Source organism: Podarcis bocagei, assembly GCF_964188305.1.
Source record: "Podarcis bocagei genome assembly, chromosome: 13".
Classification (NCBI taxonomy): Eukaryota; Metazoa; Chordata; class Lepidosauria; order Squamata; family Lacertidae; genus Podarcis; species Podarcis bocagei.
In genome coordinates this window covers 42,421,838-42,437,574 of record NC_138138.1, presented here as the reverse complement: position 1 = coordinate 42,437,574, position 15,737 = coordinate 42,421,838, and the positions used below count along the sequence as shown (strand labels likewise).

General features: G+C 49.3%; 1 protein-coding gene across 1 annotated transcript; it reads right to left on the bottom strand.

Moving 5' to 3' along the window:
* Positions 1–980: 980 nt before the first annotated feature.
* On the bottom strand, positions 981–15,715 carry MAPK7 (mitogen-activated protein kinase 7). The gene is made up of 7 exons (XM_081165842.1): positions 15,568–15,715; positions 13,051–13,283; positions 11,702–11,867; positions 8,771–9,900; positions 6,625–7,553; positions 5,522–5,649; positions 981–3,994 (listed from the first exon to the last, which is right to left on the bottom strand). Exons 2-7 carry the CDS (start codon positions 13,268–13,270, stop codon positions 3,841–3,843), a joined length of 2,727 nt encoding a protein of 908 aa, XP_081021968.1. The 5' UTR covers positions 13,271–13,283; positions 15,568–15,715; the 3' UTR covers positions 981–3,840.
* Between the last annotated feature and the right edge of the window lie 22 nt (positions 15,716–15,737).

Below are 15,737 nucleotides of genomic sequence, written 5' to 3'. Positions count from 1 at the left end.
TCATGGTGTCCAAACTTTTTCCAAAGAGGGCCAGATTTGATGAAGTGAAGGGCCATGGGGGCCGACCAAAGTTGTTGGTTTTTAAAATGTATTTTTATCAAAGATTTTCTTAGTTTACAAAAGTATGTGCAATGTCTCTCTCTTTTTTCTCCAAGTAACATTTTTTACAGATCAGTTTCATTTGTTGAGACATTAGGAAGAAGGGGGAAAGGGGGGGGAGATGGGGGTGGGGTCGGGTGGCGATGTTTCTATTTTACTTAATATATGTGGGGTTTTGTGTCAACGTCGCTTATGCAGGTTCTGTGCTATTCACTTGCGTTCCTTTGGTTGTGAGAGAGATTGGCCTAGGGTGTGGTTGTTTGTTTGTGATTGGCTGTGGTGATCTTTGTTTTCGTGTGTGTGTGAGTGGGGTGGGTGGGTGTTTTGGATCAGGTTAGCCATATTGATTTGTATCTGACCAAAGTTGCTAACCTTCTTTTAGGATTGAAGTTGTTGACCTTTTTTTAGGGTTGGAGTTGTTGAGGCTTTTTTAGGATTTTACCCCAGGAAATAAACTGCCACAGGGGCCAGATTAAACCGACCGCCAGGCTTTAGGGCGGATTAGGCCCCCAAAATGGACTTTGGACATGCCTGATTTCCTCACTCGCCGACTGCGATGACACTGGGAGAGGATCCCAGCTGAAATCCTGGAGCTGCCAGTCAGTGCCACTCAGGATTACGCCTCTGAAACAGACTTTGGACATGCCTGGACTTAGAGCATGGTGCCGATAATGACAAGGTTGCAGGTTTGATCCCCGCATGGGGCAGCTGCATATTGCAGGGGGTTGGACTAGATACTCCTCAGGGTGCCTTGCAACTCTACGATTCGAGGAAGCTGAACGAGATCGGCCACTGGCCTCATCCAACAGGGCCCTTCTTACACGCTAGTAATCCTACAGGAAACAAGGAAAGACACAATACAAACACTACACCACTCCGGCTTTTTATAAATCACAATTTTAATAGAAAGTTTAATGACAAAAATCATCACGAGATGGCACCATCGCTTTGGAGAAAATCCACCACACACAGCCAGCAGCACTCAAGACTCAGACTAAAGACAATGTACACACAACAGACACACACAAGAATCCATTTCAACTCTGACCTCTGAATCTTCAGAGGTGCGTTTTCTATCTCCACCCAGCTAACCTAGCACAGAAAGCATCCGAAAATCAACCCTGCGATCTGGCCAAAATCCCAACCCTCCCCCCTGTGTAGGAAAATGCAACTGGGGGCGAGGTTACCCTTGACAGACTAGGAGAGAGAGAGAGAGAGAGAGAGAGAGAGAGAGAGAGAGAGAGAGAGAGAAAGAAAGAAAGAAAGAAAGAAAGAAAGAAAGAAAGAAAGAAAGAAAGAAAGAAAGAAAGAAAGAAAGAAAAAGAGAGAGAGAGGGGGGACATCATTGGTTACTCTTGATGCCACAGGAATAGCTGAACCCAAAATAATTTCAGTTCAAGTAAACAAGGCCCCAGTTTAATGTTCCAATGCAGTCCTGGGAGTTTTCCTAGTGGGCCACAATGAACCAAGCGGGAAGGTCACCTTTGCTATGCAATCTTCACGGTTCCATTGGGTGGGGGGCAGAAGAGAGATCTCTGCCACCGCCACCCCAAATGTAGAATTCTCATCTAGACAGGCGTGTTGAAAACAAGTAACATCAACTAGAGCTCAGCTTATGTAAACGAGGCCTCAAGGCCTGCTGCACACAAGGGAAGACGGCTGGTTAAGGCACTCCTGGAAATCTGGGGCACCCTCATCTTGGTGAAAACAGGGCCATCACCACCCTACGTTTTCGGCCACACTGCATCCTCCGGGACTGGAGACTCTCAACACGGCAGAGCAGTTCCTGAGGAAGGGAAAAGTCTGGCTCCTCCGTAGCGAATTTGGCGCCAAGGTTTCATGGGAAGAAATGGCTGGTGGGCTGGCAAGATGGCAGCTTCAGAGGCCTTCTTGGTGACTAGGCCTGCCTGTTGCAGCCAAATGGAAGCCACCTGAAACCATCTTCATATGAGACTCACACACAGGTCAAGAGCAGCTGGCCAGGCAAGTTAGCGGAGGGTGCAGGAACTCCCATTAGCCCAGTTGTGCATGCAGAATGTCCCAGGTTCAGATCTGATTTCAAATCCAGCTGGAGACAACCACTCCACTTGAAACCCTGGACAGCCTCTGCCAGTCAGTGTGGACAATACTGGGCTAAAGGGACCGATGCTCAATACAAGGCAAGGCAACTCCCTAGGCTTCCAACTCACCCCTCCAGAAGGGGATCCACAGCTTCTGCATGGAGAGGCGGGCACCAAGGGGGGGTTGTCCTGAGCCATCTTCCACATGGCAGCCGCAGAAGAAGAGTTTGGATTTGATATCCCGCTTTATCACTACCCTAAGTAGTCTCAAAGCAGCTAACAATCTCTTTTTCCCTTTCTCCCCCACAACAAACACTCTGTGAGGTGAGTGGGGCTGAGAGACTTCAGAGAAGTGTGACTAGCTCAAGGTCACCCAGCAGCTGCATGTGGAGGAGTGGGGACACGAACCCGGTTCCCCAGATTACGAGTCTACCACTCTTAACCACTACACCAAACTGGCTCCCAAGACACACCTTCACCTGATGGGTCACGCTTGCAGGAAGGCAGGCGTTTTAGACAGAGCCAGGAAAGAGGTCCCAATGCGGAGGAATGGCAGGGAATTGCAACTCCCCGTCAGCCAAAGGCCAGAGACGATGGGAGTTGTAGTCCAGCAACACCAGAAGGGCCCATAATTTCTGCATACCTGCTGAGGGCGGTTCAGGGTCCAATCCCTGCCATTTCCAGTTAAAAGGAACCCTGCAGAAGACTTCCCCCCAAGATCTTGGGAGATGCACCCCAAGGTCAGAATGCACAGCGCCAAGCTAGACAAGCCCCCTTGTCAATATTAAGACAGCTCCTTCTGTAAGGTGGCTGCCACCAACTTAGATGGCTTTCAAAGAGGATGAGGCAATAATTCGTGGAAGGTAAGGCTGTCAGTGACTGCCAACCACATGGGCTAGCTAGCTTATTCCTCTGCTGCGAGAGGCAACAGGCCCTCGAATGCTGAGAATCGCTGTTGCGCTTGTGTCGTTCTTGCGGGCTTCCTGTAGGCGTCTGATTGGCCGCTATGGGAACAGGATGCTAGGCTGATCCAATAGGGCCCATCTTACCTCCTTATTCCCACCCACTTTTCCCCGCAACAGGGCAATCCTCTCATACGATCCAACACTTTCAACACACTTTTTATAAAAGGCAAAGCGTGCTACGGCTGCGCTGCGCATTTGGCACTCCTGTTTCTCTCCCGTCGTCAGTAAACTTGGAAAAAAGAAAACGCGTTTACATGGATGCTCGCCCCTCAAACGGTGTGAGGAGAGAGGTGTCCGGTTCTCAGGCCATGAGGCAAAAGGAAAACACAGTGAGGGGTCAGGAAGGCGTTCCCTCAGCCCGTCCCAAAGACAACGGGAAATAGATCCACCTTTTAGTGTTGTCGGCTGAGGTTGTTACCTGAACAGCTTTCATTGCTGCGTCCTGCAACACACCCGAACAGGAGGGACAGGGGTGTTGCCTAGGCCACCCTCAGACCTTTCTTGTAGAAAGTCCAAACACCAGCTCAACCCAGCTGATGCTTTGAAAAAAAAAAAGGAAGGAAGGAAGGAAGGAAGGAAAAAAGCAGGCACTGCGGTGACGTTCCCAGCCAGAGTCGCCAAGAAGGCCGTGAAGAAGACCCAAGCGGGGCTCAGACTTTATCGCACCCGGCCAAAACGGAACAGGAGGAAGACAGCAGAAGGGAGAGGCAACTTTTTCAGGCGTCCTGCAGGTCTGGAATGTCAGAGAGGATCATGGGAGAGCCCAGCTGCAGTTCCTGCTGGAGGGATTCCATGTCAGCGGGGTTCATGCGATGGACTTCCAGCCAGTCGGCGAGGAGGGAGGCCGAGAGCGGGGCAGAGTCCCCTTGACTAAGGCAGAAGGAGGAAAGAGGGGAACAGGTGAAGGACAAGACAATGGGCGAAGGACAAGACAAGGCAGCTGACCAAAAGTGTACCATTTTGCATAATGCTGAGGGCTATTCATGCAGGAAGGAGGGGATACAAAACAGTGCAGCCCTGAGCAGTGTAGCGCCCTCTTTGGGGTGCCTGGAGCACAACCCTTTTTGGCGCCTGGGAGATGCCGTAGGACAGGGTTTCTCCATCCCTAACTGGAAAAAACAGTGGTCAGGGAGTCCAAAAACAGCTGGAGACCCATGTCTGGGAGATCCTGCTCTAGGACAATGTTCTTCAACCTTGCGCCTGCAAAAGAAAAATGTTGCCGGACTACAACTCCCATCGCCCCTGACCACTGGTAAAGGATGATGGGATCTGTAGTCCAAAAACATCCAGAGGCTAAATTAAGATCAGGGCTTCCCAAACTTTGATCTGCATGTAAATACACAATTTTTAAAAATCATACACTAACTAGCATGGTGCATTGCAATTGCTACAACCGGCAGAAAAATTGTTAATAGGTCCACCAAGACCCTCAGCAATTTTCAAGTGGTCCATGGAGTAAAAAGCTTGGGGCCTGCCAATTTAGAGCACCTGAATAGTCAGGGCACCATCCCTTTTCCTTTGATTGCCTCTTTAAAAGTTTGGAATTTCTATGTGCGTTGGAGCACCCTCTATAGGAGGGAAGGGGAATTTGCAGTTCTGCAGGCGTCATTTGACTAAAGCTCCCATCATCCCTGATCACTGGGCCATACTGGCTGGGGCTGAGAGGGGAGGAGGAGACTGCAGAGAAGCAGAACGAATTTGTCTTCACAGCTGAAGATACAGGGCAGATCCCAGGGCCTGTACTAGCTTTTGCAGGAGGGGAATCCCATCAGCAGGAAGGCTCTAGAGAGCAAAAGCACTTCTTTTATTCCTCTAGAGAAGTCGCACTTTGTTAACTGCTGGTAAGGAAAGAACACAGGGGCAGGATACTGGGCAAAATCCATATATTTCAGGTTACTATCCTACGAATCCAAATGAGGCAAGTTGCACTGATTTTGGTCAGAGAAGGGGATGCTGAGAGAGGCCTTGGCTGGGGGGATGGGGTATAAATAAATATTATTATTATTATTATTATTATTTCTTCTATATGCAGAGGAAGTCTGGAGTACTGGAATGTGTAAGCAATACGCACTGTCTGTAGCTAGGAAAAAAGTCTGAAGTGACTAATAATGTATCATTCCAGAGCTCACAAGTGACAAGACTTCTAAGCTTTAATTTAAACCACAGAGTTATCCATCTTAGAATTCCAAAGCTAAAGGTCCCTTCGCTTTAGCTCTCAGCTGCCTGGCCCTCAGTGATGTCAGAGCAGGTAAGCCAATGGTAGCTGACCAATCTGTGGCCACACACCCCACAGCTCCAAGGTCTTGAGGGAATAGGTTGTGAGCCTGCTAGTGAACATCTGTGAGCAAATGGCCCATAACTCTGTTCCACTTACAAGCCCAGGCAAGCAACTCTTACCTCTCTCTGTTCTCCCCAACCATGTCGAAAGATTGGTTCAGAAATTCTTCCAGGTCAAATCCAACCCCATAGCCAGCTCCACTGCCTTTTGGGGTGCCAGAGAAAACAGGGGGCAAGAGGTCTTCCACCTGGAATCAAGAAAACAGTGGATTCATTCCTTGTGCAGAGATCAGCTTATCGCAGGTCGTCATCAGGAACCAGCAGAGATCAGTGGACAGTACACACAGTAGTAGTCAATTTTAAGTTTTACGCAGAGTACACCCCCTGAAATTAAAGACTAGCATGACTAAGTTAAGTCCACTAATTTCAAATGGGTCTGCTTGGAGTAAACTTTAGCTGAATACCATTCACAGTCACCTCTGCCAGGCTACATAGAGCCGAAAATATTTTATCACATATGTATACGGCCCTACATCTGTAAATCTCAGGGCAGTACGCAACATAAAGCTACAATATAAAAAACACAGAATGCATAAAAACAACCATACAAACCAGGGTCCAAATCCAGATAATTTAGTTGTGCTTAAGATCCATTGAAATAAAATCAACAGGGAAAGTTGGCTGCGGCGATTAAATACTATTAATACTAAATAGTATTAATTTAGTCAACACCAGTGTTCTATGGATCTAGGCTACAGAGAATTTCGTCAGTGCAAAACGTTGGCAGCATGAAGATAAATTCAACAGTGTTAATAAGTTTTGATGGGAGCAATAATGGAATTCTGAATGGTTTTGTTTATATAAAATACGCAGGGATTTATGCTATGCAAAATGAACCATGGAAAGAGAAGAAGGGAAGTCATTGGTATTTTAAGGTTGCTTAAATGAATGTTCTAAATTGTAACACAGAAAATTTAATAATAAAAAAGTAATAAACAAGAGAGAGAAAGAGAGAATTTAGGTAGTGCAGCAGTAAGAGGGCGACTGGCATGGATCAAATGAGCTCTTGAGGGGCTGCCTGGAAAAAAGTCAGGTGGCCATGACCTCGTTGCCAAGTGACCCCCAGCTTCTCCAAACACCAAAACCAAAAAGGATATCCCCCCCATTTCTCTAGAGAGCAACTAGCAAGAGCTTCCCCTCCAGCATACAGAAAAAGGCATCACCTGGGATTTAGACAACTGCTGTGTCACCACGTTGATATCCGGAGGCTCTGATGGCAGTCCTGGAGCCATGTGGGGCTGGGCGGGTCCCCCGGCTTCGTCCTCAACCAAACCCTGCGGCGGCAGCTCAGGCTTGCCCCCCACCTCTGCCAGAAACAGGGGCTGCTCCGCGCCGGCCCTGGGTCCGTAGCTCACAGCTTGTTCCGGAAGAGTACCGCTAGGAGGCGCCACCTCCGGCTGAGTCACCGGCAGCTGCCCGGCCACGGCCCAGTTTTCAGGTGCCTGGGAGACGCCGCTCCAGGCGTTGAGGGCCGCCACGCCATAAGGGCCCTGGAAGATCTGCCCGGAGGTGTACTTGACGCCTAGGAGGCACTCCGGTTTTGGGGGGGCGGCTTTTGGACACGCCGGGGCAGTGACCAAGAAGGGGGCCGGCTGCGCTGGGAAGAAGTGGACCACGTTGGCACCGGAGCCCTGGACAGGGGCCAGCTCCGCCCCCACAGGCACGAGAGTCAGCTTGGGCCCACACAAGCCAGGCACCCTCTTGTCCGGGAAGGCGAGGAAGTCGGCAGGCGCGCCGCCGGAAGGGGTCGTGGGGACGTGGCTGGCAGGGGGCGGCTGAGGCGGCAAGGGGTTGGCAGGAGGGGCCTGAGGCAAGATGTGGGCGGCTGCGTTCGCCTGAAGCGGGACAGCAGACCCGTTCTGGAGCAGCTTGTTCTGGTTACGGTCCACCATCTTGGTCCACCTTTCTAGAAGGTTCCGGTCGTTCTCAGTCAGCATTCCCTTCCGCTCCCGCTCCTTCTCCTTCTTCTGCTTCTCACGCTCCTTGGCTCGCTCCTGGCGCCGCTTACGCTTCTCCTCACGTTCACGCTGCCGCTCCTTCGCTGTGACCGGTCTGCGGATATCAGGCGTCTCGGGCACCGTAGAGGGCGTATCTGCGGAAGAAAGGGAGAGATTGCGGGAAGTGGATAAACACCCAGCCTTTACTGTTGCCCTGCATTATGCAGCCGCTACGTCTATGCTCAGCGATTCAGTTTCACCTGTGTATCATAGAATTCCAGATTTGGAAGGGATCCTGAGGGTCATCTAGTCCAACCCCCTGCAATGCAAGAATATGCAGGTGGCTTGAATGGGAATCGAAACCACAACCTTGCCATTATCAGCACCACACCGTAACCAGCTGAGCTAACTTTCCATGCTAGGAAGCTTATGCTTGTGGAAAATGACTAAATTTGTGAATTCCACCAATAGTCCAGCTCTGCAGGAATCACTTCATACAGGGCACATCTTTGGAAATATCCCACAGGTCACCAAGCCTACCCTTCCCTTCATGGCAGGAGCTTCAGTCCACAACATCTGGAGAGACCACATAACACCGGTCCTGAAAGATCTACATTGGCTCCCAGTACATTTCCAAGCACAATTCAAAGTGTTGGTGCTGACCTTTAAAGCCCTAAACGGCCTCGGCCCAGTATACCTGAAGGAGCGTCTCCACCCCCATCGTTCAGCCCGGACACAGAGATCTAGCGCCGAGGGCCTTCTGGCGGTTCCCTCATTGCGAGAAGTAAGGTTACAGGGAACCAGGCAGAGGGCCTTCTTGGTAGTGGCGCCCGCCCTATGGAATGCCCTCCCTTCAGATGTGAAGGAAATAAGCAGCTAGCTATCTTATCTTTAAAAGACATCTGAAGGCAGCCCTATATTGAGAAGTTTTTAATGTTTGATGTTTTATTTTGTTTTTAATCTGCTGGGAGCCACCCAGAGTGACTGGAGAAACCAGGCAGGTATAAATAATAAATTATTATTATTATTATTATTATTATTATTATTATTATTATTATTATTATTATTATTATTTGTTGTTGTTGTTGTTGTTGTTGTTGTTGTTGTTGTTGTTGTTGTTATTTTTATCACCTCTCACTGCTACCTTGCACCAAACTGCTGCCTTGAAACCCTTGGGAAATGGACGTAGCACCGAGATAAAGCCTTGCATGCAGAGGGTTGCAGGTTCAATTCCCAGCATCTCCAGGCAGGGCTGCAAATGTACCGTCAGAAACCCTGCAAAGCCGCTGCCAATCAGCAGAGCTAATCTTGACCTAGATGGACCAATGGTGTGGCTCGCTATACGTCAGCTTCCTTTGCTCCAAACCCTTACCTCTGGCCTTGTGCCGGAGAGTCGATGACAAAATGGCCGCCCGGAGGGCAGCCTTGGTGTCGTCCGAGATAGCGCCTTCCCGCTTAGGCGGAATGGCGGCCGGAGCGCCCTCTTCAGCCTTCACCTCTGGCTGCACAATGGCTGACGGCACTGGCGGAGAGGTGAGGTCAATCGTCTCCGTCAGCAAGTATGGCCCGGGAGAGGCCATGGCATAGTCTCCATCTCCAGCCCGAGGTGAGCCGGCGCTGGGCATGTCAACGTCGCGGCAGCAGAGGAGCAACACCTGGCCACCTCCGCCGACAACCGCCTGCTTCAGTGCCGGCTTGAAGCTGATCTGCCGCCGAATGCCCTCCCGGCGCTCGTGGAAGTCGTTGATCTCGGCCACAATGGCCTCCTTGATCTGCTCCTTGGTGAGCACCCGCTTGTCGAAGTCGAAGTCGAAAGCCGGGACGCAGTCGGGCTCGTCGTCCGGGTCGTGGTACTTGGCCAGGAAGGGGTAGTTGAGCGCCTCCACCACGGAGATCCGCTCGCGGGGGTCGAAGCGCAGCATCTTGGAGAGCAAGGCCAAGGCCTTGCGGTCGGCGTTCTGGTAGAGGCTCTCCCAAGGCACCGGCTGGCGCGATGGCAGGCTCTGGACGTAGGCGCGCACGCGGTCAGCCCCGATAGAGTGGACCACTTTGGCCGGAGGGGTTCCCAGGACCGTGATGATCAGCTGCAGCTGGTGGATGTAGTTCTTCCCCGGGAACAGCTGCTTCCGCCCCAGCATCTCGGCGAAGATGCACCCGACCGACCACATGTCGATGGCTTCGGTGTACTCGTGGAGGGAGAGCATCAGCTCCGGGGCCCGGTACCAGCGCGTGGCCACGTACTCGGTCATGAAGTACTTGTACTCGTCGGGCTTGGTGCAGAGGCCGCGGGCCATGCCAAAGTCGCCAATCTTGAGCTCGCAGTTCTCGTTGATCAGGAGGTTGCTGGGCTTCAGGTCCCGGTGGATGACGTTGGCCGAGTGGATGTACTTGAGGCCCCGGAGGAGCTGGTAGAGGAAGTAGCGCACGTGCTCCAAGGTGAGGGGCTGAGAGGAGTGGATGATCTGGTGCAGGTCGCTCTCCATCAGGTCCAGCACAACGTACCTGGCCAAGGGAAGAGCAGGCGTGGTCAGTCAAGGAGAGAACCTGAATATTGCTCCACCACAATATTCACTGGGGGCGCCTTTTGGCCAGACTGTCTCTCTCTCTCTCTCTCTCTCTTTTCATATCATTTTTTTAATATAAAATTTATGTACCGTATTTTCCCCTCTATAACACACAGATTTTTTCTCCTAAAAAGGAAGGGGAAATGTCTGTGCGTGTTATTGAGCGAATGTGTGGTCCCTGGAGCCAAAAAATCAGGCAAAAATCAAATCGCACTTCACGGAGAAGGGAAACCTGAAAAGAGGAAGCGGCTGCTTTCCTGCATTCTGCCTCAGGGTCTTACTGCCCACCCTCCTCTGTTTCGTTGCTGTGTTTGCTGAAACGGAACAAAGAGCAGGGAAAGCCCCTCCCCTCCAGGCAAGCAGAGGGGAAAGCAGAGTGTCGTTCCTCTCTGTGCTCCGGTGCTGCAGGGGGAGAGGGAGAGAGAGAAGGGGAGGGAGAGAGAGAGGGGCGGGAGGGAGAGAGAGGGGGAGGGGGAGAGAGAGAGAGAGAGAGAGAGAGAGAGAGATGGCTGGCTTGGGTGGGGAGAAACTTTTGCCTTTCTTTCCTCCCTCCCGTTAAATCCCTCTCCTGCATTCTTAGCCAGCTGCTTCTCTGCACACCCCTCTCATGTCCCTTCTTTGTTTTTCCTTCGCTCCCCACTTAAAATGTGGTTACAAAGCATAGATCCATATGGATCCTCAGGATCTTTGCATTGGGTCACCCCAAATTCACCATCAGATCACATAGCATGTCCATGGCTACAGCCTGCACCAAAAAAATCACGCACCCACTGTTGCCTGGGGCTGCAATGGTGCAAAAACGTGGTTACAAAGCATGGATCCACAGGAATTCTCAGGATTTTTGCATTGGGTCACCCCAAATTCACCATCAGATCACATGTCTGTGGCCACAGCATGAAGCACAAAAATGATACATCCACTGTTTCATTCAGAATGTTTTTTCCCTTGTTTTCCTCCTCTAAAAACGATGTGCGTGTTATGGTCAGGTGCGTGTTATAGAGCGAAAAATACGGTATTTGGTTTTTCAAATTAAAATTTTACAGAGATATAATAAAAGTAAATCATAAAAACAAGATTCCAAAGAATCTCCTGGACTTACTTACTCCCCTTTGTGGGTCCTATTATTAATCCTTTCCTCCCACATCTTTTAAGATAATCCAAATCCTTTACCTCTTCCATTATTTACAAAATTCCTTTTCATATCATTTTTATTAAGTCTCCAAAAATGTTTCAAAGCATTTATCAACATTTTAAAAAAAACATACAAAGTTTCTTCTTGACTTCCCACCTCTTCTTTCCCGATGTTTGTTTTTTATTCCTTTTTATTAGCTGTTTTGTAGCACATCTATTTGTATTGTCTAAACCCTGCTACCATTAAATCTTTCAATAATCTACTGCTTATATTTCAAATCCTGCAAGCGACTTATTTTTTCCTATTGTGATTTTATTGTAATTTTACTGGTGTTAGCCACCCTGAGCTCAGCTCTGGCTGGGGAGGGCAGCGTAAAAATAAAATTTATTACTATTATTATTATTATTATTATTATTATTATTATGATAATTTGATAGATCAGTGGTCTCCATTCTTCCTTAAACACTTCATCATTATGCCCTCTTGATTTGGCAGTTAATTTTGCCATTTCAGCCTAGTCCATAGTAATGAGGATACTGGGAGGAAACTGAGATTTTATTTTTTTTAAGGGCCGCCACCCTTTATCCAGGAAAAGAATAGCACTTACACAGATTTGAATTCCGCATAAGGCACAGAGGGCTTAAGGATGTCCTTGATGGCGATGATGTTGTCATGCTTGAAATGTTTGAGGATCTTCAGTTCGCGCAAAGTGCGCTTGGCATTCATCACCACATCAAAAGCATTGGGGATTTTCTTGATCGCCACTTGCTGGCCTGGCAAGGGAAGAGCAGGGGAAACAGGTTCAAAGCGTTAAATCAGAAAGGGATACGTCTCATGCATCCGGACACGTCACTCACCTGCTCTTTCCCTCCTTCCCCTGGAGTGCATTATGGTATTTCTCCCCCTCGCAACAACCCTGTGAGGAAAGCTAGGCTAGGCTCAATGCACCTGATGTCTCCCACTAAGGTTTAAAACCAGCCCCCTCTGCTTCACACCCTGAGCCAAATTAGATGTGAAGGGGCAGCCCAGTTTACTTTGACATGTGATTGTCTTGTTCACGTATGGCATGTGAAGAATTGAGAACTGCTCTCTTTTGTGGGGGAACATCCTTTGATTTTTCAATTTTTAAAAATTCATTTCTAATAACAGTTTACAGAATAAGTAAATAAAAATTAGTTTAAACATGGCAAGCTGTTACAATTGTAAATGAAGAAATATTTATTTTTTGCATTTCTATCCCACATTCCCTTGCAAAAGTAGCTCAAGGTGGTGTGCATGGTTCTCCCCCTCCTTTAATCCTCATTTAATAATTTAATCCCCACAACAGCCCTGTAAGGTAGGTCAGGCTGAGAGGCAGAGACTGGCCCAAGGCTACGCAGGGAGCTTCATGGCTGAACCCTGCTCTCTCCCAGGTCCTGGTCTGACACCACACGATAGGATACAGCTATGCAATTTACCGAGTTGATAACATACCAAGAGGAAAGCGATGTGTGGCATATGATCACAAAGGGTACAGTTACAGTTCAGTTTTTAACATCAATGGCTGCATCACCCCCAAACTCTGTTTTTATCCCAGCCAGGCTCCAATGAGTCGAGCCAGAGAGAAAAGAAATCCCTGGGGCATCACAGCGCAGAGCAGCCAATCGGGACAAGGCCCCAAAGCCTCAATAGTCACCTGGGGGACTCAATCCGGCCCTACTGGGCAAGGCCAAAGGCTTACCCCAGTCAGACAGTGGACAACCAGGTGTCTAGAGAACCAGAACCTGAGCACAGGAGCATTCTACTGGTATTCAGAGGCAGACCGCCTCCAACAGTGGAGGAACAACGTAGCCCCTGTGGAGAGACTTATTTGCATCCATCCATTTGCAGGGGCCCCACCTCTGCGCACAGTTAGAGACCAAACAACGGCATCCTCTCAGCTTCCATCCAGCCCTGGCGCTTTCCTCCCTCCCTTACCTGTGTCCTTGCGGCGTGCCGAGCTCACCACACCGTAAGCGCCGGTGCCAATCGTCTCGATGACCTCATATTCGTCCCCCACCTCAAAGGTGACGTCGAAGGAGCGCGCCTTCAAGATGGCCAGGTTCTTGGCTGCCACCGTGGCCTGGTGAGCCGGCTCCGGCTTGGCTTGGGCCCGAGACGCTTCCTCGCCATCGTCTTCGATCGGTGGCTCCGCCATGGTCTGTGGGCTCCTGTCAGAAAAGGCGAAATGTGTTTAAGGAAGGACCACCGCCCTCCTTAGCAAGGGGCACCATCCACCATCCCCCTTCTCCACCACATGAGATACAGCAGACAGTTAAAAGAATTAATAATAATAATAATAATAATAATAATAATAATAATAATAATAATAATAATTGTGCCCCCCCCATTTGACTGGGTTGCCCAAGCCACTCTGGGTGGCTTCGAGGTGTTGGCACGCAGTTTCCAGGAAGAATCTCATTCAGCTCCTTCATTGCACAGCTTTTGACACACAGTGAAAGTATTTACTGATTAACATTTGTTTATTAAAAAATACTGCTATGCAGCCTGCCTCATCAATTCTGGAGGCCATGTACAGCAATGTCCAAATGGGTACAAAAACATTATAATACGGGGCAGCGGGGTGTTTGTGTGATTGTGTAAAACTGTAAGACTAGGGCACAGTTAAAATGGTAAGGTACCAGCAAAGGCCGCAGACATTAAAAACATTTAAAGCAGACATTGGCAGTCCTGAGGTCATTCAGGAAGATATCACTTTGATAAATAAATTTGATAGACAGAAACAGATCTGTGTTTTTAAAAAGACACCTGAAGATGACTAATGTGTGCGTTTGTCAAGGGAATGGTAGTCCCACAGTGCAGGAATCACCACAGGAAAAGTCCTTCTGCTATGACTGTTTACTGCACTTCCATGGCAGTGATGCAACCAGGAGGGACTCATCAGTTGATCATAATGATCATGTGGGGCAGAGGTGGGGAAGCTCCAGCCCACAAGTCTAATTAGGCCCGGAATGGGTCACAATTTGGTCCCAAGGCCATCCCCACCCCCACCCCCACCCTCCTATCACACACTTGACATTGTAAGTAATTTCAGGTGTGCAGCAGGTAAGGACACAACAATCGGCCATTAGCACAACCCCTTTGAAGTTTGGCAGGGGGTACCTCCACTCACTCATCAAGGTTGTGCGGGGATTAATCCAGTTCCTCACTCCTGGTGTAGGAAAACAGGGAGAAAGGTATCCTGGTCCCAAGATATTTAGGGCTTTCTAGGTCCATACCAAAATATCAAACATGACCCAGTAGCTTGGGGGCAGCCAGTATAACTGCTTTAAGCGTGATATAATATGTACAGTAATAATATTTCCCAGTAAGTAGCCAAGTGGCTGCATTTTATATCAGTTACAGCTTCCAGACCAGCCTAAAAAACAGTCCCAGACAGAGCGTGTTAGTGATACTGAGAGGCTTTGTTTTTTAAAAGATGCTGCTCGCGTTATGTGTTCCAAACGTTTTAATCAGCATTTAACCGTTTTATAATTTTCCAACTCAGGGTCCTTGATGAACAGAAAGAAGAACTAGATTTCAAATATATTGGCATGTGCCAAGGTTACTTAGATATATCAGCTACCCAATGTGGTTTATTTCCCCCACCCCTGGGCAAGTTGACTTTAATTGCTATAGCTGTCACCTAGGCAAAATATATTAAGACAAGACAACAGTACAGTGATTTGAAAGACAGACAGCAGGGAATAATGTGTGGAAGGCAAACAAACAATGGCAGCTGCCATTCTTTTTAATTTCATGGGACAGAGAAAAATGATTAGGGGGGCAGGTTGGGGGGGAAATGCCAGCCGAGTGTGGGATAAGCGAGGAAGGGGGACATTATGGGATGGTCAGAGCAAAGACATTATTCCCCCACCCGACATGTGGTGGAATGCTGCGAATGGGGGAAAGGGAAAGATGCCAAGGAGAGCATCTTAGCCCATCACAAGCCCCCCCCCACCGGAAAGTAAATGGGAATGGAGGCTATTATGGGATAGAGAGGAAGAGAAAGGGGCTGCCCCTCCATATCTCCCTACAAACCAGCTGCGATAAGGATCCATCAGAAGCGAGCAGAAGTTGGGGTTGGAGATGTCAGTAAGGAAGAATAGGGAATATTATGGAATAGAAAAGGAGGGGCTGTCTTCCGCCATGCAGTGGGTGGAGGGGAGGGCGGAGAGAAGGGGAGATCTGAGTTGGGGGGGCGTGCATTTCGAGGCTTTTGGTCCTCGGGGGGCGGAAAGGGGAAAGAGGAGGCGTATCGAGCGGAAGAAAGGAGGAGGAGAATAACAATAGTAGTTATTTTATTATTTATACTTCTCATGGGGAGAAAGAAGCATTGTAAAGGCAGGAAGGGATCTTGCTCTGGAAAGGCTGAACCCCGAACGCCTTCGCCGTGCTTCTTAATGGAGGGGGGGCGGAAAGAAGGGAGGGGGGCAATGAAAGGTGCTCGCTCACCTGCCAGAATGCAAGGGGAGGCGCAGCAGCCCTCCGGCAGACTTGGGCGGTTCCCTCTCCGGTCCGCCACTCCCTCGCCCTGGCCGCCGACACCTCCTTCTTACCTCGCCTCCCCCAGAGTGCCCGGATGTCACCACTCCGAACCCGCCTTGGCCAATCAGAACGTGGGA

Excerpts from the sequence above, each read along its gene's own strand:
- MAPK7 (XM_081165842.1), bottom strand. The coding sequence starts at position 13,270 with ATGGCGGAGCCACCGATCGAAGACGATGGCGAGGAAGCGTCTCGGGCC. Across the intron at positions 7,554-8,770 it reads TCTCCGGCACAAGGCCAGAG|ATACGCCCTCTACGGTGCCC; the intron begins GTAAGGGTTTGG and ends TTTCTTCCGCAG. Across the intron at positions 5,650-6,624 it reads AGCAGTTGTCTAAATCCCAG|GTGGAAGACCTCTTGCCCCC; the intron begins GTGATGCCTTTT and ends TCTTGATTCCAG.